Raw genomic sequence first — 26,924 nt, 5'->3', positions numbered from 1 at the left:
CCGACGTTTCAGTGTGGGTGAGAAACTTCTAAATTCACTTTACTGCGCATGCGTGAAACTTCACAATCTCACTGAGATGATACAGGTGGGAAAATAAATAATAATGTTATCGCACCATTACAGGATAATTTTATTTCGCAAAATATCTCACCATCACTGATGCGTCCAGGTCGCGAATTCAGTCACCATATGTTTGGTCATCTTTGCGGGACTGTGCTATGAAGAATAGCACATATTAAGTAACATAGAAACCCAGGTAGCAAACTGACATTGAATCAACGTGGAAATATGACACCGAAACAACGTTGATCTGACATTGTTTTGCTCATCGAATTAACGTTGAACCAACGTCAGACGCGTCATTCTTTCAAAACTAACGGAAAATCAACTTGAAATCGTTTCAACGTTATGAAAGCAAACCAATTTTCGATTTTCATTTAGCTTTGAAGAATGCCGCGTCTGACGTTGGTTCAACGTTAATTCGATGAGCAAAATCAACGTTGTTTCAATGTCATGAGAGACGTCGTTTCCACGTTGATTCAATGTCAGTTTGCTGTCTGGAAAGTAACATATTTTAGCAACAGTGTAAAAATGAATAACATAACCGGCACAATACCGATAAACATGAATATCTATTGGTACTACATGGATCACATGACTAAACTTACGTCATCGTTTTGAAAAACCTCCGGTTTCACTGTCCACACTATCAAATTTATCCACTTTGGAGAGCGTTTTCCAAACGATACGTTTTTGTTGACTTAAAACGCCGTCTCGGTGTGGACGGAAGGCCAAAGCGGAGAGAAAAATATACGTTTTCAAACGAAAACGTATTAGTGTGGACATGGCCTGTGTTGCATAAATAAGTAAGGAGTGTGGTGCTCTTACTTTTCCAAAGTGAATCCGCTTTTATTCAGATGTAAACTGTTTGTTGTCCATCAGAGAGCAGACCAGACTCTGCCATGAACCTGACTACCAATGGCCTAAACAGCATCAGCATGTCTTTGGAGCTCAATGGAGTCGTCTACACTGGTGAGGAGCCTGTCATCACCCCATATATTTTGTGTGTGTTCAAGTTCGCCCTTGTTTTGATTGTGACCAATCTTCCTGTTTTCTCATAATAGGTGTTCTCTTCGCTCAGGCTGCGGCGCAGACCTCATCGGGTGCATCTAACAAATCTTCTCAGTCAGTTCTCCACACGCCTACCTCATCCTCCTCCAACAACCAATCGCCTTAGCACCTCAGACTCTCTCCCTCAATGCAAAACCAAAATCTCAGTTACTACAGAAGATATGCCAAAAACTAGTCAGGAATAACTGAATCGTTCTCAACTTGAAGTACACTAGCTCAGGTCTTTTATTTACGCGCTCCTTTGTTCAGGAGTCAAAAGAAATCTAAAATAACAACAGAGTTTATTATAAAGATAATGTATATGCAAAACCTGTGAATAATTTATTTCTCTTTCTGTGAGCACACTGTCTGGCGTTAACAAGGCAGTAGGATTCTGCTTTTTAGGGTTTTATAATCGCTGACTGATGAAAGCTTTTCATCTATAAGCAAAACCATTAACAATAACGTGTGATGCAAACAGCTTAAGGGTCTGAACTAATAATATATTGTTAGATATAGATTTTATTTTCCCTGTGTATGTATCTGCAGTGCCTTGTGAAGGTTTTTCCTCAGCACACTTTGAAAGTGCTGTTGACAGGCGAGCGTCCAAACTTCAGCGCCAACACAATACAAAGTGCTTAAAGACGTGGAGGTTTTTTTATTGCAAGTATTCAACCATTTGATTTCCCATCTCAGAGGTCTGCTCTGTGATGGTGTTAGTGATCTTAATTTCGGGCAGTGAACATTAATGCTAAGGAACTCATTTGAAAAAATTGTTGGCATGCATTTGTAGATGTGTATAATTGCATTATGCATAATGTTTTCATAATTCATGTTTGTTTTGGCAAACTCTGGAGGCTGCGTTCTCCATGAGCCTCGCAACGGTGGCTGGGGCATCGCAGCGACCGAACGGCGTTACCTGAAACTGCCACAGCCCACAAACTTTTTTGGCCCATGGTTGCTCTAAAGCTGAATTGGAAGTAGTTCAGAGGTTATTTTACTTGCGCTTGCGCTTTCACTCTGATCAGTAGTAGCATCACAGTTTGATTATACGTTCTTTTTAAGATTTAAACAAGCAATTCATCCTGTGTTTGATTACTACACTAACTGGAGATTTAGTGTTGAGTGTCATTTAGGGGTCCAACAATGCAGCCTTTGCTTCAGTTTTTGGTTCTGTATTTTTAACAAAAAACCCAACAGCACAAATCAGAGAAAATTCGAATTACAATGGGATGTTTTGAAAGTGCAAAGTGTCTTGAGCAGAATGGATTATTCTCTTCTAAAGGGATTTAGTTTTTTTAGGTTGTTTTAATCATGCCATCAACTGCTCCGGACAGTTAGGTCTTTTTCCTGTCCTTATCAACTTGTAGCTGCAATTTATTGTCAAGCTCTTCTAGCATTACATTGTATGCAAGGTCAAAAAAACTCACTTGGTGGGCATCTAGGGGTGAAACTTTCTTTTTTTAATTGATACAAACATGGTAGTCTTTCATCTGAAATTGAATCATTTAGTTTGCATTTCAAGTTAGTTGATGGAAAATGGTGTTTCCAGATGCTTAAAGCTGTATTTTTATCCAAAACAGCTTGCAGGTACAGATTCTTTGGAGAAAATTAAATGCCTTGATCTTTTATTTGGGATCAAACTTGTGGCCTTTGCTTTCACTGATGAGATCCTTAACCGTCAAGCTACTGCATCCTCTTTTTCTCATTTTAATGCTCACTCTTGAAGCAACAAGGACCATAGTTGCTGTACAGGACACAGTCTAGAAAAGGTTGTTAACTGTTTCTGTCTGTATTGTACAACTGTACATATTAGTTATTTTTTTTTTCTATTTATGTCAGGACAATCACACATCAAAGTCATTACTGCCAAATCTCTACCTCAAAGACTCATTTATCAGCTCAGAATTGTTTGCAAGCCTTCATAGTTTGCCACTTTTCACATGGATTTACCTGCTGTGAAGTAGAACAGGACATGCATGTCCACTTTTATTCTGTTAATTTGAAAATATTAGCCATGATATCCATAAAGCTCCTTCTTGCTTGTAAAATGGCACATTGAGATCATGGAATTTTCCCCGTTTCATCTGCCAGTCTGCCTTTTAGAATCAAATCCCTCAACTTTTAAGTGACCATTGTTTTGTAACAGTAGTTTTTCATTATAATGGCCTTTAGTGTATTTCAATCAGAGATGCTGTTTTTGCTTTCTTTCTTAGGAGAGTAAGACAGATACACACAACACCCATTTAAAGCAGTTGGTATCCATAAGAGGGATGTCGGATCTGTTTTCACTTTGATGTATGCCTTAAAGTAGGCACGTTTTAAAACTTAAATATAGCATGCTAATGTAGTCAACTTTATTGCCAGGACAACCAAAATTGCTGTACAATACAACTTTGCTATTAATGCAGGATGCCTTATTCTTTGATATTTCTTTGTGAGCTTTTCTCTTTTCAGAACTTAACATTACACTAAAAAAATCAAGTAATTCACATTTCCAATACATAGACAGCTGTGAAATTAAGGATTTATGTTAAGAAAAGGCATTTGTTGTCTTCTCAGGAAATACAATTCTACCTCTAGTTATACAGAAATATTCATCTTAGTGCTGTGGTCGGTGCATATAACATTTATTTTACCCTTTTATAATGGTAATGGTAAATGTTTCCCTTTGCTCACTGACACAAGGGTTTTTATTAATTGCAAGTATATTATATGAATTTTGTTCTTTTCTTTTTAAAAATCTCTATCCCTTTTTTTTTTTTATGTGAGTGCTTTTGAGTTTTGGCTTGCTTAGTTTGAATCTGAAATTGCTCCTTGGAGAGACCAGGTTTTGGTTACGGTGCTGAACGTACCATTGATGCATCCTTCTGTGTATTTCCACTTGTGCGTTTTTAAAACGTTTGAATTGCTTAGTGTCGACCTCTTGACTGTTTCTATTAGTGGTGAAGGACAAAGACAATCCTTACCTTTTTCTTTTGTATCGATATGTAATTGGGGGAAAGGGGATCTGACGAATGTCACAAAAGTGCTGTTATGGGATATTATGGATTCAAAATACTCTATAACCTATATTTTAGGAAATCGTCTCACAACAACTGTACCTCTCTCAGTCTGAATTCTGAAAACCCAGAAAATGACAATAAACGCACACCTCAACACATTTGAAAACAAAATGCAGTTAACAGACAAAACAGATTTTTTTTTTTTTTTTAACTGAAGTTATTGCCTTTTTATATGATGTAATGTAATCGTACTTCTGGAGCTTCAGTTTGGGTGTGTCTGTTTTCTGTTGTGTTATTGCCCTGTTTAAAAGAGACAGTTCATGAGTTTTGTTGTTTCAGAATTTGCAAAATGTACTCTCAACGTTTACATTTTATAATTGTCAAGCATCAGATCTGTCAATGTTTGATTTTTCAAAATTGAGATCTTCAGCTGTTAACATTGAATACAATAAAATGTAATTCTGATGTAATGTTGGTGCAGTTCTTGATTTTTTTTTTCCATTTTAAACCCCTCCATATTATAGAAACATGTCAGCGCACATTTGTGAATAGTTCTTGTTCTGAGAGAACTTTTAGAGGTACTGAATGACTTTTTTATACCAAAATGAAACCATGCTTTTAAAATGCACATTAAAAAGTATTGTAACAATCAAGTGTTGGAGATAATTCTTTACAAGTAATGTGAGTTAATTAATGTGTGAGTAACACATTAAATTAATTAAATTTACAATCAAATTTCTGTGTTCCTTTTTCAAATTTGTAATACAAGTTACTTTCTGTCCCCATGAGAAATCAGTAAGTGCAGAGGAGTTGTGTGTGCTGTGTGAACATGATGCTAGTTCTAGACTAACATGTAAATATGTGAACATGCATTTGCTCATCTCACTGAAAAACAGATTCAGTATTCCTCAAAATGAATAAAAACCTAGAAATGCAAACTCTGAATATTACACAAACCTGAATTTTATTAACCAATGAATAGGCAAAACATGGCTTAAGTCTTCAGATAAACATCACATTTGTTTCATTTTTTTTTTTTATTGCTGAAGTAAGAGTGTTTATTCTTTCTTCTGGTTCTATTCTTCAGTAATCCAGAACAGCAGCACATCTGAAAGGGTTTTTTTTTTTTTTTTTTTTTTAAAGCTGCACCTCTACTGTACAGGAATTAATTTTGAAAGGGCCTTTACATTTTCCAAAAATCAAACTTTTTTTGTTATTAAGAAAACAAACAAGCAAGCCCAGCCCATGTGAGAAAAGTTAACGTAATGTATTACATTCCGTACTAGGTTATGAAATTAGTTACATTTTTAGGAAGAAACACAATATTCTAATGCATTACTTTTAACAGTAACTTTCCCCAACACTGGCAACTATGCACTTAAATATGCACACATTTTCTTATTTTATCCAACATAATTGTCAAAATTTTGTTCAACGAAACCCATTGAATGTGTATGATTAACCTAACCTTCAGGTTTGACACCATATTGAATTTAGATGAACAATGTATGGTGTTAAACAACAGTACAGTTCATTGAACACATTTTTGATCCCTCACAGCCTTATTTTCATTCCTGTTGAAATCTAAATATGGTGGAGGTAGGCTACCCTGATTAAGGTTTATTTAAAGGGATATTTAATCCCCTTCCAGGCCACATTTAAAGGGATGGTTCACCTAAAAATAAAAATCTGTTGTCATTTATTCACCCTCATTTTGTTCCCCCTGTATGAAGTCCTTTTTCTGCAGGTATAATAGCATGTATTTTTTTGGTAACAGTTGATTGTACCCATTTACTTCCATAGTAGCCTATTTTTTTTGTTCATATGGAAGTCAAAGGGGTCCATCAAATGTTTGGTTACATATTTTCTTCAAAATATCTTCTTTTGTGTACATGACGCATGCATATAGGTTTGGAGCAACTTCATGGTAAGTGATGATGAATTTTAAGAAAAAGAATGAAAAACATTATTAGCTGTAAAATTCAAGAAGAAAAATGTCACACTTTTCAGACTGGATGGAGAAATCCAGGTTTATTAGGCTAATGAATGAATGAATGAATGAATGAATGAGGCATTTATATAGCCAAGCCCTGGCCTATAGCGCTTATGTCTACTAGGCCTACACTCAACGCGCTTTACAATCATTAACCATTAGTGGTTATTAAATTTTAGAAAATCACAGGATCTGGCCAAATGATTGGATACAGAATGATGCACTTAAAAATGTATCCAGAGCATATTTACGGCGAAGAGGGAGACAGAAGGGTTACTGTTGTTTTCTCGCCCCAGATAGTGTTGACTAGACGAGCACGAAAACACCTCAGAAACACTGCCACTAGCACGTGTGACGTGTGTAAAATTTTGTTGAAAGCCCAGATAAAATTAAAAAGCTACTATTTTTCGTTAATCCATGGCAGTTCGACTTCACAAGTGCATTTCTTTACACAAACAAACACGCGGGCGCGCTCTGAACCAGTGAACGCACACTACTATGAATGCACACACTTCTATGGAAGACTGTCGTAATGTTTTGACATTATTCTCGAAATGTTTCGACTTTAATCTCGAAATGCTTTATTTTTTTTTCAGTTGCAGTTCAGAGCTTCCGTATTTTTATGAAACATATTGGCAAATGTCATTAAATAAAATATGTAGGTATTTGGTGAAGTTGTCTGTGCTGCCAAACATGACTTCCCCCCCAAAAAAATTGACTTCCCCAATGAAACCAAATGAGATTTGCCCTGTCGATGTGACTTCCGCGTCACGTTGCGCCGTTGTTCTTTGAGCTTGAGGTCTGATTGGCTACTACGCGATTGTGTTTTTTCATCAGTTTAAACTGAGGTCAGGCAGTCTGGAAACAGCGAGACGAAGCCAGTCAATGCAACTCTTGATCTACTTCATTATTCCTGCGAGTTTAAAGTGTTTTGTTCCGTTGACGACATCGTTTAATCAGGGCTGCGGGGAAAATGAGACTTCGCTCAAGAAATATTTTAAATGAAAACCCACCGACACCGTGCCGCCGCCGACGACGAGCCGCTCCGTTGAGCCCGAGCCCTCAGACTCCGTTGGTCAACCAGGTCAGTCCTGCTGTAACGTTATTAAACACCAGATTTGAAAACAAAACTTACGTGTGTTTGGTGTGATTGAGTAGTTATGCGCATTATGAGTGTTTGATTGTACTTGCCTGGGTTAGCACGATGCTAACGTGCTATATGATTTAAAGCAAGAGATATTCGGATTTCGGACCGACATTAAACTACGACAATATAATAATGTTTCATCAAAACATGAAATGCAGAACAGGGTATAGTTCATATGAATAATAATGATCTGTGTTTGCTGCTGGTAAAAGTTTCTCAGCGTTGTCCCAGATGTGTTTTGGACAGGGCCTGTTCTCACAGTGTAGCCAATAAGATTTCAGTATTGTTGAATTGGAACGGGAAGTTGTGTCTCCGCCAATCAGCCTCTCTGTATATAATCGACGGAGGAGCACGTGGATCATGTAGTTGTTGTTGATTATTTATAATTTCTGTAATTTTGATATCCAAAGGTAAACATTTTAAGTTTTTAATTTTAATTATTCATATGAAGTCTGTACCATTTTTAATAGGTTTATTAACTGGCTGTTTTTTTTATCCATCCTTGTTTTAGGATGAAGTAAACCTTCTTCAGGACTGCCCAAATCTGGATCCTGAAGACATCCCAACAGCAGCCAAACGTCCACGGAGGAGGAGAAAAGCTTTATCAACTGTTGACAGTAAAGGTACACCATTTTGTTTGACAAACTAATGTTATTTAAGAGTCTATTAATGATGATATTATATTAAGAAATCATGCTCGCCACTGTGTTTTTAGAGTCAGATTTCAAGACTCCAGTTCGTCACCTTCGGGAAAGGCATTCCTTATTGAATCCTGCTGCTCGGAGCCTCTACTCTCCTGCAGTTCACTTTCTCACACCACCAAGAGACAGTGAGTGCATTTAAACTTTTACATAACTTAATCGAGTCAAATGTCGTGAAACTATAAGATATATCATATCTTACATTTTTGATGCACTTATTCCCTTTTTTCAGAACTGATCCAATACCAAAAATTCGGAGTATCGGCTCAAACTGATCTGATATCAGCAAAGTGATTTTAAAAAAAAAGAGAGAATTTCTATACCTCTGTGTTGAACTGATAATAACTCTTTTGTGTGTTAAACATCATCATAAAAACAACAAATGCAAAAATGATATGATCATAATCTATGACAAAACACTATTATAAATTAGATTCGTGGAAAATTCAGTGACAAATTCACTCTAGAAAAATCATGAGTGCAAAATAATTGAATTAAATCTAAGACCTGGATTTCATCTTTTGAATTTAAGCTTAATGACACCTGAACCTCGTCGTCGTTCCATCGGTCATATTTTTTAACTCCATAAAAAAATTATTTTTAAAAATGGGTGAAATAAAATGCTGCGTGGACTCAACCAATCAAAATGTGTCATTAACTCAACCAATCTGCATTTTCAGCAGTAACCTCAAGTGAATCAGGATTAAGGCCAATAACTGAGCCAGCCTTTCTAATCAGTTTATTAATCCAATTTGTATCATCTGCAGTGATGATACATCCCCAACAGAGCACTGCAGAAAACAAAACACTAGCCACAATTCTCTGAGAATTCTCCATATTATAAAAAGAATAGTCTTGATTGCACCTTCTTAAAAACAGCCTCACGATTCTTCCAGTTCAGTTTACTGTCCAAATGGACACCAAGATATTTATAAGACTGAACAATCTCTTCTTTCTGAGCGTTAATTATCACTGGTACTATCAATTATTTATTTCTTCTAAAATCAATGATCAACTCCTTTAGCCTGGTTAAAACCAGACCATTCTTAGTTCGTAACTGAGTTATGGTCTGTCAAAGCTTCATAGACAAATCATTTCCAAAGGGGCGTCACCAACGGACGTAGCTCAAATGCCTCTGGGCGCAATTGGATAGACCTAAAACCAATCAGAGCGCTGAAGGAGATGACGTATGCAGAGCAACGTTCGTCTGTTATAGAACAACTTAGTTTGAATAAACGAGCAGACCCTGATTAGCGACTTGCTCTACGTTTATTTAAAATTAACAACAAGACAACTATAAGTGAATGTGCTTTCCATTATATAAATAACACACGGGATTTTCGTCTTTTTTTAATAAAATCAAAAACATTTGGAGTGTTTTTGTATCACCTTTTTATAGCTGACGCCCACGTTAATCTTATATGGCCAGCATGCCACACTAGTCGGGGTTCACTTTAAAACCTCAGAAAGTGAAAATTTCATTTCATGGGACCTTTATTAACCACTTGTTCTTTTTTTATAAATATACGATTTGTATTACATCTATATTAGGGCTGTCAAATGATTAATCGCGATTAATCGCATCCAAAATAAAAGTTTGTGTTTACATAATATATATGGGTGCACTGTGTATAATTATTTTGTATGTAAGCAATAAGGTATGAGAGGCTGTGCTGTATCGTGAATAAGTAACGGCTGAAGGGCTGCAACCCCTTCAGCCGTTACTTATTCATGATACAGCACTTGCCTCGAGTACCTTACACAATATTAAAGTAAAAAACAATGTATTAGTGCAACTTTCTTGAAATAAAATCACTAAAAGCCTTCCTTCCGCTAGAAAAAAATAGTCCCTGAGCGTGAACAGCGTAACAACGTTCCAATGTGTAAAATGCATGAAAGCTCAAATGAAAACATAGAACCTCAGTGTTGCGCAGCGATCAATAGAACCGTTGGGTGAAGCGGTCATAGCTGTGTTTTATTGTGAATAAAGCACAGCTCTTGACCAATCAAAATCAAGGATTCGAACTAACCATTTTATAAATATATATAAATACACACACATGCACATATTTAAGAAAAAAATATTATTTATATATAAATACACACACATGCACATTTTTAAGAAAAAAAAATTATTTATATATAAAATATTTATTTATATATAATATAAATTATATATGACCATATATACAGTATATACATGAAAACATTAAATATATATATATATATATATACACAGTGCACCCACATATATTATGTAAACACAGACTTTTATTTTGGATGTGATTAATCGCGATTAATCGTTTGACAGCCCTAATCTATATTCAATGCAAACCTCTTTGGATGCGTCTGACATTTATTATGAAACATTTTGTCTGTACTCTGTATTTTTAAACTAAATGAGTAATGACTTCCCAGATACCTTGTTGTTTGATTTGTTGTGACAGTAGTTTTTTTTTTTTTTAATAGGTGAGCATCCAAACACAAGTCCCATCTTCAGTCCTGAACACTGTGTGTTTGGCTACAGCGCTGCCAGCCCTCTTTCAGAGGATGAGGAGAATGAGGAAGTGTTTAGCCCGTGAGTCTCTTCTACAAAGGAGTTTTTGTGGCTTGTACAATTCAGACTGATTGAAGTGATTCATCTGTGGTTTAATCTGATTGTTGTCACTGTTTTTTTATCAGATTCACATTCATTAAGAACATTCCGAACCGTTCACAACAGTCCAGGCCTGTCTCAACAGTGCGGGACATTCCGCCCAAGACGAGGAGCACACCTGCAGCTACCCTGGTGCTCGATTTGGTGAGTTCGTCTGTTATCATTGGACAACAGTTTGAATAAACGAGCAGACACTGATTAGCTACTTGCTCTATGTTTTTTTTAAAATGAACAGCAAGATGACTAGAATTGAATGTGCTTTCCATTAAAGGAACACTCCGACTTTTTGGGACTTAAAGGATAATTCCGGTATTTAACACCTTGAGTCTATTTTGTAGTTTGTTTTGAATGAAATAGAGTGGTGGACTTAAAAATTTTGACAATGGGTCCTGTCTCGACTTTTTGTCTTTTTTTAGAATCACCTGTGACAGCTTTAGACTGCTGTCTATTCGCCTTATTCACTTGGCGGCCATTTTGAAAATGGAACGCCGCTGAGGGGTACACTCACCCGGAAGGATGCATGCGACGCAGCAGCACCAGCAATGAAAACTCGCAATGCGGACCACCAATCATTCCTGTCTGCCCGAATTAACGATGCAAAATGTGAAGCAAAGTGCCAGTGACTGAAACATCCCCGGGGCTGTGTTAATTAAGGGATACAGTACCTGTATCGGAGGTTTTATCCACGACATTGAACGTAGGAATGGACGCCTTGCCAGTTTCTGCGAGCTTGCAGCAGCCAGAGGTAATTAACGTTAGCAAGCTAAGCTGTAATATGGAGTTGTTGACTGTGTAAGTTACTATGTTAGATACAATTGTACTTTATTGTTTAGATAGATACACATCCAGTAGCTTACATACACACACACACACATGCATGTAAAACAATCAAATCACTCACATGTATGTAAAAGGAAAGAGGAGAAGTGATTTTAAGGTCTGACAGGGACTGATCCTGTTACACACTGACAATGATAAGCTGCTATGGTGACAATACAAGTTTACATATATGTATAGATTCATAAAGAATAAAAATAATGATGGTAATGGATTTGTATAGATTCTAATAGTACACAGTCAACTTCCTACAAGCTTGCAGAAACTGAGGTAAATTGGCGTCCATTCTTACGTTCAATGTCGTGGATAAAACCTCCGATACAGGTACTGTATCCCTTAATTAACACAGCCCGGGGGTGTTTCAGTCACTGGCACTTTGCTTTACATTTTGCATCTTTAATTTGGGCAGACAGGAATGATTGGTGGTCCGCACTGCGAGTTTTCATTGCTGGTGCTGCTGCGTCGCATGCATCCTTCTGGGTGAGTGTACCCCTCAGCGGCGTTCCATTTTCAAAATGGCCGCCAAGTGAATAAGGCGAATAGGCATGCACAAACATGTCCTTAAAACAACCCTTAACGTTCATTTTCAAAACTGTGCAACTCACCGAGTGGTTGGTGGTGTTCGTTGATGATTAAAAACAAATATATCAGCGCAATGTATACTTTCAATCCATGTTGTTTGCTATTGTGGAATTATTTATTCAGATACCTCACAACCGCATATAAACTTCGGCTCGATATTTGAGTCTGAAGCGTTAGCACACTCCCGACCACTTGATGGCGACAACCAGGACGCTGTACGGAACACGGTGTCTAGCGCACCGTAAAAAAAGTCCGGGAGCACAGTTGCTCTGCTCACGCTAGCCTTCTGAGAGACGGAGAACCGAGCGAAAAGACTACAACCAAATGTAAACAGACCCCTTTCCTTTTCCGTTAGCTAGCGCAGTAATATCAACGAGCACGGAGTCCTCCAGCAGACATCAATGCGATTTTAAAAAATGACAAATAAAACACGACAGAAACGGTATTTCGCTACGCTACTTGTTTCAGAACATCAACGAACACCACCAACCACTCGGTGAGTTGCACAGTTTTGAAAATGAACGTTAAGGGCATGTTTTATGGACATGTTTGTGCATGCCCATAGACAGCCAGCCTAAAGCCGTCACAGGCGATTCTAAAAAAGTCAAAAAGTTGAGACGGGACCCATTGTCAAAATTTCGAAGTCCACCAGTCTATTTCATTCAAAACAAACTACAAAATAGACTAAAGGTGTTTAATACCGGAATTATCCTTTAAGCTTATTTCGTTCGTTCGTTTAAGCTTATTTGCCATATGCTGACGCACCCACCGTTAGGCTAGCTTAGCACAAATTGCGAAGTGCACCACACCACGGTGCGTCTCGGGTGCTGCGGCAATCACTCCGCCCAAGCAGTAGTGCTTCGGCTTCTGAGAATATAGTTCCCAATATCTATACAGTTAAGACATGTCTGTGTCTCATACGACCTTGTTATTTGTACATTCTGTGACTATACAAATCACAACATGTAAATAGGAAAATGTTTGTGTAATTTTTTTCTCTCATTGGGATTAGTATGCTAGCTGTATCCATTTACATCCAGTCTTTGTGCTAAGCTAGGCTAGCGGTGGGTACGTCAGACAGAGTTACCTCACGCATGGAGATGAAAAAGGCGTGTATGGACATGTAACTCTGGGGGATATCGTGAATAAGCTAAAGTACCAAAACTATCTTTGTAATACTACTATCTATAATACTATCTTTGTTTTAAATTAATCACACACAGTAAACAAAACCTTTACCAAAAAAACTATGTAATGAACTGCAATTTAAACGCGCAAACTGGGTGCCGGTGTGCTGACGTACATGCTCGGGCAGATTCAGCTTGAAGTCGTTCATCCTCGGATGTGGCGCCACGCGCTATTACAAAAAAAGCCTTGCACACAGCCAAGCGAAATGAGGTCTTGCCTGTCCATAGACGGTAAAGGAAACAGACGTGTCAAGTACAGACGAATCCGACGAGCGTTCTGTGTAGGCTGCCATCTTGTGGCGACGCCATTACTGAGCTGTTACACCGGCATAGACATGTGCACCGGTATGTAAACAAACCTCGATGATAACGCGAAAGCACCCTCGATGACAGCTACTGCCAGGCAGAATGACTTGTTGGGTTGATGATGTTAGACAGTGGCCTCCAGTCACAGATGAAGGTACAAACGATCTTACAGATTATTTATGAAAATAGCTTGGCAAGTTGGCAAGCTAGCTAGGCTAACGTTTGCTAACGAGGAAACTATAAAAAAGATCTGTCCATTTGGCAACAATAAATAATGAAATCAAATAAACAAATTCATGTTTTTCCTTTGTGTCCATTATTTATCTCATTTTCACATTGCAACGGGCATGGGTAAGGTAACGTTGCAGCTAGAAAGTATACATAATATCGACCAATTAGTGTTTTTAAACCATGGAAAGAGGTCAATATAACAGCGGGAGAACAATTATGTCACATAACGTTATATTTAGCTCAGGAAAGCCATTTAATGACCATAGCATGTTAATTGAATAGAAAAAATAGCAAGAGAGGAGATTTTGCTGATCACTATATCACATATTTATTATATTGTTTTACTTATGTCATTAAATAATTGTTATTATACGCGAATGTCCACGTCTTGTACTCGCCCAGGAAATCTTTGTAAACCGTACGGCACCAGACAAGGGCAGTCGACCCGGGGTATTCACAATGTTTTCTCTTCAAAATTGAAATTTTACTGCCACCATAGAAACAATTTATAACGGAAACTGTTTACCCACTCGACATTATACAAGGGGTAACGTTGTTATGTTAGTGACAGTCGTAAATCGCGGGATGTTTATTCCAGTGGACGCAAGTTGCAACTAAAACAATTGGAGGCAATGGCGCAACGCTACCCAGCAACAGCTCAGTAATGGCGCCCGCTTACTTCCGGTAGTTTCGCCGGATTCGTCTATAAACAAGGCTTTACTCCATGTCAACGTGCGCTCTGATCGGTAAAATGGATCCGACCTCTCCCGAATCGTCTCCAGCAGAAGCAGCCTCCGAAGCACCACTAACTCCGCCTCCCTCGTAAGCTGATATAAGTATTTAAACATTCTTTATGCTAAAAAAATGTAATAACATGGTTTTGGCGGTTATAGAGTTCTTAGAGTTTAACCGCCGGTCTCACGGTTCTATAATAACCGTCTCACCCCTATGGTCAACTCAACATTTAACATTTGTCACTGAACTGATTGAATTAGCATGCGATTCATTGACTGAATGATTCCAAACTGTTGGAGGTTAATGGCAGGGCCATTAATTCAATCAGATGGACCATTAGCACTCCCTTGTTGAGAGAGAGGCTTCAACAACTAGGCCCTAGTGTACACCTGGTATTTAAGATGTGTTTTGGTCAATCGGATTACAAGTAGACGAGGGAGACTCATATTGTTCGAGGGAAGGGTCTATCAGCAACTACACTGTGAAAGCAATCCGGTCAAATGCGTTTTCGACTACCTCTGGAAGTTGACTAGCTCATAACATTTAGACCTCACTTACATTTGTATTTAGCGTCTTCCACTTGTGTGATACCAGGTTTAAACAGAGCCATAGGTAAATGAAAAGCTGACTAGTGCACTAATTTGATGTGGTTTAGAAGCAACTGTTTTGATTCTTTGGATTTTGTTTTTGTACGATTCTAGGATGAAACGCTCGTGTTCAGTTCACTCAATGTGATTTCTGATGCAGAATACACCTTCAGTACCCGCTTTCAAGATCACAAGTACAAGGTCGGTGAAATTTGAATTAACTCTTATGACATGTACAATCACAACAGTGTGATTAGAACGTTTGATGTGTCACATGATGAACTGCTAAATAAAAAATTGCTTTGCCAGCTTTGGCTGGCTCTGACCATGTCCATCTCTATCGATCTCGAAGGCAAATTTGAATCATATAACTGTTTATATATAGTCATATATTAACAGCTTTTCAGTTTTTCCATCTACTTAATGTTTAGGTATATCAGACATTTAAATAAACAAAAAACATTTATGGTTTGTTAAATACACTGATGTCGATAGAAACATAAAATAATAATCTTTTCAAACATAATTGCTTTATTCAGAGTAATTCACAACAAAATACATTTATTTGCATGTATTTGAGAATAGGAATATCAGATATTTCACATAATCGTTAACAAGTTTGTTAATATTTTGAATAAAAAGGACAATTTAAATAAAACCGATACATCTGTCATACAGTGCTTTTTGGGCTGTGGTGTAACATGACAAGCTTGATGCTTCGCCATGGAATCTCACATGTACTCGGACATAATATAATTAAAATTCACGTGTAAAAAGGGTTTGTTCAAATGAAATTGCAAATAATTTAAGCTTCTAAAATGGTGCTTTTCCAATGCGTGGTACGGCTCACTTATGGGGTGTTTTGAACTGTGTGCAGTACCTAGTACCATGGTTGAGGTTTCAAGCGAGACGTACCAATACGGAAATGTGATAGAGACCCTCATGTCACAATTTGATACCACAATACTGAACCCATGATACGATATTATTGTGATACTCCAAGACATATGGTAATAGTTTAACAGGAATAGTACTGTTGATTAAAATTTGTTAAATTCGTTTAAATCAAAATTTGGTCTTACATTGGGTGTGTGAATGAATAGGCTTGGACTTGGTGCTGGTAACCCAATGCACAGGACAATAGTGACACCAAAATATAAATATTCATGATTCTGAAGCTGAAAACAGAATTATTTTATACCAATATTCTTGCACTCTTTCACTGACTAGATATATTTAAAATAATGTAGGCCACTTTTTACTGGTAAAATAAGACATTTGATATTATCAGGACCCACAAATATTCCCCCATTGCATGATAACTCATTATATTCAAATGTATCTATAATAGTTTAATGTAGTACTGACACTAAAACTATAATAAACTTGATTTTTTTTACACAATGCATATTGTAACTATCCATAATGCATATTATGTATAAACATAACATATGATTTAGTATTGCAATATATTGTGACTGACAGTCAGAGAATCGTCACTACCACCCATTGTATTTGCAACACAAGACACCAAACCCGCTAGATTTAAATAGTCAGCAACAGCCACAGCAGTATAATTTGTTTGCACAATTTTTTTTTAAAAGACTTGCTTTCACACACAACTTAAAAAAAGAAATGACTGTATTGTGGTCAGTAGATGAGGCGGCGATGCAGCTTTAAAGATCAGTCTATAATCCTAACCACTATGAAGCGGTACAAAACTGCAGTGTAATAGCAAACGGAGTGGGGTTGTAACGATATTCGAACCGAAATGAAAAACTGTGATGCACCACCCACGGTACATACAGTGAGGTAAATAAGTATTTGAACACCCTGCTATTCTCCCTCTTAGAAATCATGGAGGGGTCTGAAATTGTCATCGTAGGTGCATGTCCACTGTGAGAGACATAATCTAAAAATCACACTGCACGATTTTAAAGCGAGCCCAGTTGTACCAAGTCATACCATGGAGTGGATAAGTGTCAATAAATGCATTTCTTGGAATAATGGTTAACATTTTCTGAATATCATGAAAAAGTTTTGGAATTCTGTTGTTCTTGAAGTGTGATGCGATTAACTAAACATGCTTTCACAGGTCTACGTGATCCTCCGACCATATGTGAAGGAGTTTCTACAAGCCATGACCAAACATTTTGAGGTAAACATTGTGAAGACTGACAGTGTTCAGGATGATTTTTTGAAACACTGACGGATGAATGTCTGGTGCTAGAATTTAGTTCAATTAAACATTTTAAAGGATTAGTTCACTTTTGAAAAAACTTTTGCTGATAATTTACTCACCCCCATGTCATCCAAGATGTCCATGTCTTTCTTTCCTCAGTCGAAAAGAATTTTAGGTTTTTGATAAAAACATTCCAGGATTTTTCTCCACATAATGGACTTCAATGGGAACCAGATGGTTCAAGGTCCAAAAGACGGTTAATAACTGTTTCAGATGCAGCTTCAAATGTCTTTAAACGACACCAGACGATGAATAAGGGTCTTATCATGCGAAACGATCGGTTATTTCAAAACTTATTCCAAAAATGTAACTTTTCTAAGGACAAATGCTAGCCTAGCTCTATTCTGTGAGGCGCGTTTGTAACGTCACGTAATACGTAATTACGTTCAAAAGGTCACAGGCGACGTAGCCGGAAGTACAGAATCAAAATCGTCCGACATCGTTGTTTTACCTTTTAATTCCTTTTTTGTAAACGGCGTTTGAGTTAGTTTTCACGTTCAACCTATGCGTTCAACTTGTAAACACTCTGACTCTGTATTTCTGGCTACGTCACCCGTGACCTTTTGAACGTAATTACGTACTACGTGACGTTGCAAACGCGCCTCACAGAATGGAGAAAGGCTAGCATTTGTCCTTAGAAAAGTTACATTTTTGGAATAAGTTTTGAAATAACCGATCGTTTCGCATGATAAGACCCTTATTCATCGTCTGGTGTCGTTTAAAGACATTTGAAGCTGCATCTGAAACTGTTATTAACACTATCTTTTGGACCTTGAACCATCCGGTTCCCATTGAAGTCCATTATATGGAGAAAAATCCTGGAATGTTTTCATCAAAAACCTAAATTTCTTTTCGACTGAGGAAAGAAAGACATGGACATCTTGGATGACATGGGGGTGAGTAAATTATCAGCAAAAGTTTTTTCAAAAGTGAACTAATCCTTTAATTTCAATTAAGTCAAAGTATATTTATTTATATAGCACTTTTCACAATATAGATTGCATCAAATGAGCTTCACAGTACCAATCTTTTCTTAGTGGAAAAACATCCACGTTTGGTAGAGCTGATCAAGGGTACTGATTGGTTAATCAATTTGGATATCCCCAACTGAGCAAGCCAAAGGCAACAGTGGCAAGGAACCGAAAAACTCCATCAAGAGTTTAACAGAAAATTTACAGCTTTTTATGCTTCTGCTCAGCCCTGTACAGACGTTTGCATGTCGTTATTGTGACAGATTTTTTTTTTCAGAGAGGTGTTCTAATCTCTTTGTAAATAAAGTTGACCAACCAATAAGATATGCATTATGTTCACAAGCCCAAAACTGCTTTTCTTTGAACATACAATTCTTTGATAATACTGAATACAAAATAACTAAATGGCTGCCAGAAATGCAGTTACATAGCGTCAGGGTTCCCACTTCCTTCACATTTTCCATTTCAAAATTCCATACTTTTCTAAACTCAAAATTCCAAACCTCCAGATTTTTCAGACCATGGTTAGTATAATGGTTCATACAACATTATTTTTATCATCGTAATTGGTTTATAGCACAGTCATCACCATTCTTCTGTGTTTTTTATTTTATTTCATTGGTTTTCTCAAAGTGACCACATGCACTTGCATGATGAGAAGAAACTTAAAATGTTTTATAATCTGCATATATTCACCTCTGAACCATTGGTCTAAAACTGTAATCGTGGTTTACAGAATCAGCAAAGCACAGCCTAAGTTAGATGATTGTTAGCTGCTTTATCTGTTTCTGGTTTGAGTGACAATTGAGTAAACATAAGTTTAGTGTAGGTAAAAAGAGGCTCGTTTATGTTAAATACAAATAGTTTTATATGAATGTGCACTTTGAATTCACGCAACGTGTTCGACAGTCATTGAACAGTCGCTAAGCTTTTGCCATAAAAATGCTTTGCTTGAATTAAAAATATATATTTTGAAAATCTTAATTTTTTATTTTAGACAACGAATGGGTTTTTTTATTTTATATATATATATATATATATATATATATTAGCTTATCCTGACCTGAAAATACTTTTCCAGACTTCATAGAAACCCTATTGGCTACTTTTCCATAAATGCCACCTACTGTCAGAAAGTGATTTTCATTCAGTCCATGTGTCTTTTTTTATTTATTTTTTACACATTAGTACTCTGAACAGATATATCACATTTATTTTTTATTTTTTTGCCAAAAAATTGTTATGGCTGGCTTTAATTGTCACCAGCAGTGAGAGAATCTATTAATAAATCTGGTCTAACTTTTTCTGTTCCAGATGTTTGTTTACACATCTGCAAAAAAGGAATATGCAGAGAAGATCGTAGATATATTGGACCCTAATAAAAAGCTCTTTAGGTGAGACATTTTACACTTCCATATGCCCAAAATTGTCCTGGAGATAATGCCCAGTCAGAATCTGGAGAAACCTGTCTCATAACTCACTACTCATTTACCTTGAAGGAACCATTATAATGTAATTCTGTGTTTTATTTTTTTATTCTTAAGACATCGTTTGTATCAGGATGATTGTGCCTGTGTGCTGGGACACTACATTAAAGACTTGACTGTTCTGGAGAGAGACTTGTCGAAGACTGTCATCCTGGACAACGCCCCCCACACCTTCCCATACCACGTATGTTTGCCTTTACCACCTAGTGTGCAGGAATCTTTTATCGGTCAATGTTTGTTAAACATCAGGTCTAACTAGAGCTGCATGATTAATTGTTAAAAGAATGCGATTTTCGATTCAAACCACCAAACTCATACCGGAACATTCAAAATGCATCCCACAAATCTCCATCAACTGCAAGATGCTATCCTATCAATATGGGCCAACATTTCTAAAGAATGCGTTCAGCACCTTGTTGAATAAATTCTTCATGCCATGTAAAATTAAGGCAGTTCTGAAGGCCAATTCATGGTGGGCATAGATTATTTTTTTAATCTAGAGTAATCTCACTGTAATCTTTGAATTAATCTACATTAAAATGGCTCATTTGAATTCTGCCAAAGGCATTCAGATTATGTGTGCTACCCAAGTAAATAACCTGGCAGGTAGTTTGTAAGATGGGCAGGGGCAGAGTTAGACTGTCAGTAAAGTGGGGGCGGAGCTTCATCATAGGGCTATCTGCTACCAAGTCATTTTAAAATTAAAACCGTAAAAAAAAGTAATATATCTGATGAATGCATATGTAATAATGTGTCACTTGTTGAGCTAAGTAAGCTTATGTTAAATAAAACACAAACACTATCTCGTTCTTTTCCTTCTAATCCACCCGATTTATATTTTCTTTCCATTTTCGTAACTATTTTCTACATTATACACATTATACTCCTGAGGCAAGTAGGCAGGGCCGGCCCGTGCCATAGGCGGTATAGGCAAATGCTAAGGGCGCTACCACTCAGGGATTGCCAAAATGAGTGAACGAGTGAACTTTTTTATTTTATTTTATTTTTTTACTAATACTATTTTAAAACCATTAATTCGAAATACTACAAAATAAAGCAAAACAGCTCCACAAAATCTTAACTAAGTCCCCCGACTCCAGTCCGGTGCATCAATCTCCCCCCGCCCACTGCGAGTGCTTTAAGTGCGCCAGAAACAGAGCGCGCGCGATCAGTTTACTGTTGGTCATTTGTTTTTTAGCGTCGCCCCTCGCCGCATCCAATGTAGACAACATTGCTTTCGTTTGAGGGTGCTTGCACTCAAGCACTCCCTTAGAAACGGGCCTGGCAGCCATCTAGACACGGAGAAAGTTTCCTCATTGTGAAGGATGGCCGAATTTTCATGACACATTTAAATTAACATTATAGTCTGCTGCGATAGATACAGTGCCAAAAAGAAGAGTATACAAGGGGATAAAGACAGAGCTAAAGTGATGTAATGAATGAACAGTTTATCTAATTGCATAGTAATAAGATGCTATAATTTAATGGCAGTTATTTGTATACCTTATAACTTTATGTTAACAGTAAGTTAGTTCTGAGATCTTCAGAGCCCCCAGACAGACAATGTCATTTGTAACAAACACGTCAGTCTTTTTTTGATGCATACTATCACTTTTATTATTTAATGTTTTACTATACAGTTGGGAGATATGGCATTTTTTATTTATTTGCCAAAATTAATAAAGATATTTATAGGCTACAGGTTTATTAAAAGTAGCTAATGTTTCATGTAACATTCACATTAAAGACATTTAGCAATTTCATTCATGTTGAAAACATGAAACGTGCCATAATTTAGTGGAAGATTGCTGCCATCAACTCCCAAACAAACACTTTTGCTTGTGCTCAATGAATAGTTTGTGCATGAATTACATTTGGAACATGACATCACTGTTTTATCTAGAGCGGCTATATATAAATGAAATAAATAAATTAAAAAAAAAAGTACAATAAAATAAACCTTCACTGAACATACTTAAGCTTGATTATGACACTATTTTCTTCCAGATCTGCTGTACAGGAGAAAAAAACTTTGTTGCATTATTTTCCTGTTATCACTGTAAGGCTGCTTGAAATATCTGTATTGTAGGCTAAAAAGCGCTATATAAAAAATAAAGGGGGACTTGACTTGAATGCTAGCTAGATGTAATGCTCTTGCTATATATATATATATATATATATATATATATATATATGAAGAGTTCAGATGCAAAAGCCTCTAAATGCCATTTGAAATTTTCTTCTTTAATGATGATTTTTATCAAACTTGTATATTTAAGTTCAGTAATTTCACTTAAATAACAATTAATAGGTAATTATCATTGCCATTTAAGCAGTGGTGGAGGAAGTACTGAATCTCAGTACTTAAGTAAAAGTACAAATACCCAGATAAATATTTACTTTAGTAAAAGTAGAAGTAACACAATGACAACCATACTTAAGTAAAAAGTAAAAAGTACTTTATTTTAAATGTACTTTAAGTATTAAAAGTAAAAGTACTTGCATAACAATGTATTATCTGTCTATTTTCTAATGATTAATTAAACATTTAATTCTAACTCATTCAACCTAATAGCCTACTCCTATAGGCTTAATGATGTTCAATAATTTCTGAAACAAGCTTGCAATTAGGCAATATCATGCTTATCCTTAGTACTATATGTTAATAACTATGTTTGGCAGTAAACGCGATTAATTTATGGTGTAATTCTGAACCTCTTGGCTTGCCATAATCCTAACCAAACCAAACATATATTACACACGGTGTGTTTCCTATGCACGTAAAAACAAATTTTCGCGTATGAGTTGCATGATAAACACACTGCGTGTGAGACGCATTTAGTGTGACCGGGTTGATATACTGTATCTATGGCAACCAAACGTCACTGGTGAGACAAACGTGCAACGAACGGACGGTCAGATTACGTTTTGGCAGGGGAAAAACTGATCAGAAAATGTAACGAAAATGTAACAGAAGCTGTAGAAATGTAGTGGAGTAGAAAGTATAATAATTGCTGCAAAATGTAACAAAGTAAAAGTAAAAAGTAGGCACTAAGTAAAGTAAAGATACGTGAAAAATGTACTTAAGTAAAGTAACGAAGTATTTGTACTTCGTTACATTCCACCACTGCATTTAAGTGAAATCACTGAACTTAAATATACAAGCTTGATAAAAATGATCATTCTAGAAGAAAATTTCAAATGGCACTTAGAGGCTTTTGCATCTGAACTCTTCATATATATATATATATGACTAAATAATCAACAACACAAATGATGGGGTGAAGTGGGCTGAAATGCATGGGGTGCCAGGTAAAATCTTGCCTAGGGCAGCAAATTGGTCAGGGCCGGCCCTGCAAGTAGGCCTACCTCATACGCTGTGTCTCATGGGCTGGCATCTCCGTGTCGTGATTATCTATTTTCTGCTATATTTATTTCTTAATTATTAAATCCAGGCAATTGGTTGATGAAACACTGATTAAAATTAAGATACAAATAATTCACCTTAAAAAACCCCAAGAAAGTCATCATAGCTTGCGTAGTGTAGACCCAGGTCCCAACCCAACTTTAAGAATAGATTAACGCCGATATATATATATATATATATATATATATATATATATATATATATATATATATATATACTGTATGTATATATATATATATATATATACTGTATATATATATATATATTTTTTTTTTATCGCCCGATAAGAGTCTCACGTTAACGCCAATAACGGCCCACCACTGATATATATAGACCTTGCATTCTTTCTTGTGTGACACCTGAATGAAAGGCTCATTATGCGGGTCTTTGTCTTTTTAGGTGAGAACCACCTAATTATTCATGAGGAGGTTAGGCCATTCACACCCATTCGCATATTGCCTTTCCATACCAAAAAAAAAAAAGTTTTTCACAATTTGAAACAATCTATTGTTTTATGTAAATGATTAGGCATAATGATTTTCTGATCATTTTGAAGCAAAAACTCTTGGCGACAAGGTCCATAAGTCAAGTCTTGTGGACAGATATTTGGTTTGTGTTTTGTGGCCTTATTTCAGAAACTTTCATTTTTACTTTTTTTTAAAAGCCATGCATAAACAATATTCTCTCAAAAATACAAACATGTACATACATGTTGCTGACATATTATAATAGCCCTATTTGTGCTAAATAGTGTAATTTCACCTGTGCCGTTAATATGTTTATAAGCAACTGAAAAAGCACAAATGTCAGGGCAGGTCAAAACATCTCAAGGACCCCAAAAACACCTTAGACCCCAGAGGGCTAAACCATTATAAATAGTCATCAGTAATTAATATTTGGTTATATAGCAGTAATATATATATTTAGTTGTCTATTAAGAAACGGGGGAGAATAGTGATCTTTATTTGAAATAAACAAAAAAAGGGTGATTGTCAGTTTATCCAGAATAGTGCCATGCTAGGTTTAACCAGTATATCAGTGACATGTTCTTATTGGTTATGTGTTTGTTTTTTCTAGCTGATGAATATGATTCCCATAAAGAGCTGGATTGGAGATCAAGAGGACCGTGAGCTGCAAAAGCTCATTCCATACATGGAGAAACTAGTGCATGCGGTGAGTGTTCCTTGAAGTTTTAAATCAAGAGTAGATAGCATAAAACACACTGCAATTTTCAGAACTCCAAATGTCCTATCCAGATCAAAAAGGCCACTTATTGAATCTTAAAGGGTTAGTTCAGCCAAAAAAGGACAATTTTGTCAGTAATTACTCGCCCTCATGTTGTTCCAACCCTGTAAGACCTTTTCACCTTCGGAGCACAAATTAAGATATTTTATATTTAATCTGAGAGCTGTCTCTCGCTCCTCCATAGGTTTCTATTGTAGTTGAAACTTGCCGGCCCAGAAAGTTATTAAAGACATCGTTAAAATATTTCAAATTACTATAGTCAATCTTAAGTTTATCAAGTGACGAGACTTGGCCATCATCACACACGACCAGCGTCGGTCAATAGTGAGCCTACATTCTGACGTAAAACCCAGAAGCGCTGCACTGTTACACTAGATGAACTCACGTCAGAGGCCCACACAGAAAAAAATTAATAGTTGAATAAAGACGTTATATTTGTTTTTGTTTTGCACACAAAAAGTATTCTCGTCACTTGATAAACTTATGGTTGAGCCACTGTAGTCACTTGGACTGTTAACAATGTCTTTAATAACTTTCTGGGCCGGCAAATATCTATTACAATAGATGCCTTTGAAGGTGTGATCCAGCTCTCAGATTTAATCAAAATCAAAAATATCTTAATTTGTGTTCCGAAGATGAACGAAAGTCTTACAGGGATGGAACAACTTGAGGGTGAGTAATTACTGACAGAATTTTTGGGTGAACTAACCCTTTAAGTTGTCTGAATTTCATAGTATGATCACCTTCATTTAGACAGCAGCAACATCTATTTGGTATCCAGTTGGGGTGCAATGGTTCAAATTTCTCATGGTTCAGTTTGTATCTAGGTATTAGGGTCATGGTTTCAGTATGATTCGGGATGTGCTGTGTTCTGGGAACTAAGGATTACGGTCAAATAAAAAATAAAGAAAATAAGACTAAATAATCTAACTACAAGCAACAGCACAAAAAATTCAATAGGGCAAAGATACAAATAAAATAAACAGTGCTTTTCTGTAGGTCTAGCATTAGTTTTCAGGTACAGAAATTGTAAAATAACTTTTGCATATTTAACTGTATAAATTAAAGATTAAAGGTGAATTAAGAGTAGAGTCAGATATGGGAAAGTCGCACCTTGTGCTGTTTCTGACTGTGTGAAGCACCTGCTGGTCTGCATCCTTAGAAACTAGTGTTGCATCCAAACAGGTACAATTCAGCAAGGATTTTGTGAATCTTTATAGCAAGGCTGTTATTGAAGGATGGGGCAGGTTTTGGGACAAAATTTAAATTAAATTAATTCATATTATATTTTGTTCTACTTGCTGTATTAATAAAAAACAAGTTAATCATAACTGAAAACATTTTTTTTTTTCTGTTTTCAGGATGACTTCAGAAATGTCTTAAAGAAGAGAACTGACCACTTCCACAGGCTGCTTTCTGAAGACTAAAACCTGCATCAAGTGTAATTACATGTACAGCATCCTAATAAATGCAGTGAAATTGCCAGGCTCCAAACTAGCAAAGGCTACATTTGTAGTATGACTTTGATATAAAGAAATTGTTTATTTGAGGGAGAGTAGTCTTACGGTTTCACTTTAAATCACCCTGGTTAACAGCTGGTGTTCTGACCCATTTTGAAAATTAGGATTAGAATTTTTCCTTTAAATTATTGATGAATCTTGATATTTGTACAGGTTTGTGCCATTGGAAGTGTTTTCACACTGTTAAATTAATTGCAATATGTGATGTACTCAGAAGTGTTTTATTTTTAAGGACACCAATTTTCAATAACCATTAAAAAGAAAAAGAAAAACAGCTTTTCACGAAAAACTTTTGGTCTGTAAATATATCAATTTTGTGCATTCCACCCCAGATTCTTCTAAGTGACCAGACAGATGATAAAATGGCTGAGAAAAAAAAAACCTGTCTGGTGTGGTTTGTCGATTTTGTGTTTATTTCCACCATCTCCAGTGGTACAGTTTCAGTCTGGCTGCCACCATTCTCATCCTCCCATATCCTGCAACCCAAAACTATTATAACTCTCAGTGGCAGTATAAATAGTGACCCACCATACAGTGCCGTCAGCCTCCACATGTCTGCCGACACATTTGATGGAATAAAACTGTTGAGGAACACAGTTTGACCCCCAAAATATGTGAAATTAAGACCAGGGGACAAATTTGAAGTGGGTGAGCTCTCCACACTTCCAAAGGCATAGAAACTGATCCAGCCTTGTTGGAAAAAAAAAACCAATACTCATAGCTATATGGATCAGTTGATATCATTTCGACAGGTTCTGATTAACAGCACAGGTTAATCAGGTTAACAGTACAAATCATTCTAGCCATTTCTAAACATGGTGTTTGGTTCTTAATGCAAATGTGGTTGTTTAGAAACAATATCTCTTTGATGGACTTTTCCTTTGGTATGGTCACATATATTCCTAAACAACCTTTTACACCCTCCATTAGACAAAAAAATGGAGATTTCCTTTCA

At 36.5% G+C, this 26,924-nt stretch overlaps 2 protein-coding genes across 2 annotated transcripts in view; both read left to right on the top strand.

Moving 5' to 3' along the window:
• Positions 1–4,585, top strand: part of arid3a (AT-rich interaction domain 3A) — a 43,003-nt gene extending 38,418 nt beyond the window's left edge. Inside the window, exons 8-9 of the mRNA XM_039667413.2 lie at positions 943–1,032; positions 1,125–4,585. Of these exons, the coding sequence (XP_039523347.2) occupies positions 943–1,032; positions 1,125–1,237 (203 nt within the window). The 3' untranslated portion in view covers positions 1,238–4,585. The remainder of the gene's footprint in view (positions 1–942; positions 1,033–1,124) is intronic.
• A 2,309-nt stretch (positions 4,586–6,894) lies between these two features.
• Positions 6,895–26,241, top strand: ctdspl3 (CTD (carboxy-terminal domain, RNA polymerase II, polypeptide A) small phosphatase like 3). The gene is made up of 11 exons (XM_039667412.2): positions 6,895–7,192; positions 7,767–7,878; positions 7,971–8,084; positions 10,426–10,534; positions 10,639–10,756; positions 15,192–15,278; positions 17,173–17,235; positions 19,605–19,684; positions 19,835–19,961; positions 24,282–24,377; positions 25,811–26,241. Exons 1-11 carry the CDS (start codon positions 7,082–7,084, stop codon positions 25,874–25,876), a joined length of 1,083 nt encoding a protein of 360 aa, XP_039523346.2. The 5' UTR covers positions 6,895–7,081; the 3' UTR covers positions 25,877–26,241.
• The last annotated feature ends 683 nt before the right edge of the window (positions 26,242–26,924 follow it).

This window comes from Pimephales promelas, chromosome 21 (assembly GCF_988280905.1).
Source record: "Pimephales promelas chromosome 21, fPimPro1.hap1.1, whole genome shotgun sequence".
NCBI lineage: Eukaryota > Metazoa > Chordata > Actinopteri > Cypriniformes > Leuciscidae > Pimephales > Pimephales promelas.
This window is presented reverse-complemented; position numbering and strand designations above follow the sequence as displayed.

What these genes read in the sequence shown, in the direction of transcription:
- ctdspl3 (XM_039667412.2), top strand. Translation starts at nt 7,082, where the DNA reads ATGAGACTTCGCTCAAGAAATATTTTAAATGAAAACCCACCGACACCG. An exon ending in ATCAACTGTTGACAGTAAAG is followed by an intron (nt 7,879 to 7,970) that starts GTACACCATTTT and finishes CTGTGTTTTTAG; the next exon opens with AGTCAGATTTCAAGACTCCA. An exon ending in CCTAATAAAAAGCTCTTTAG is followed by an intron (nt 19,685 to 19,834) that starts GTGAGACATTTT and finishes TTTATTCTTAAG; the next exon opens with ACATCGTTTGTATCAGGATG.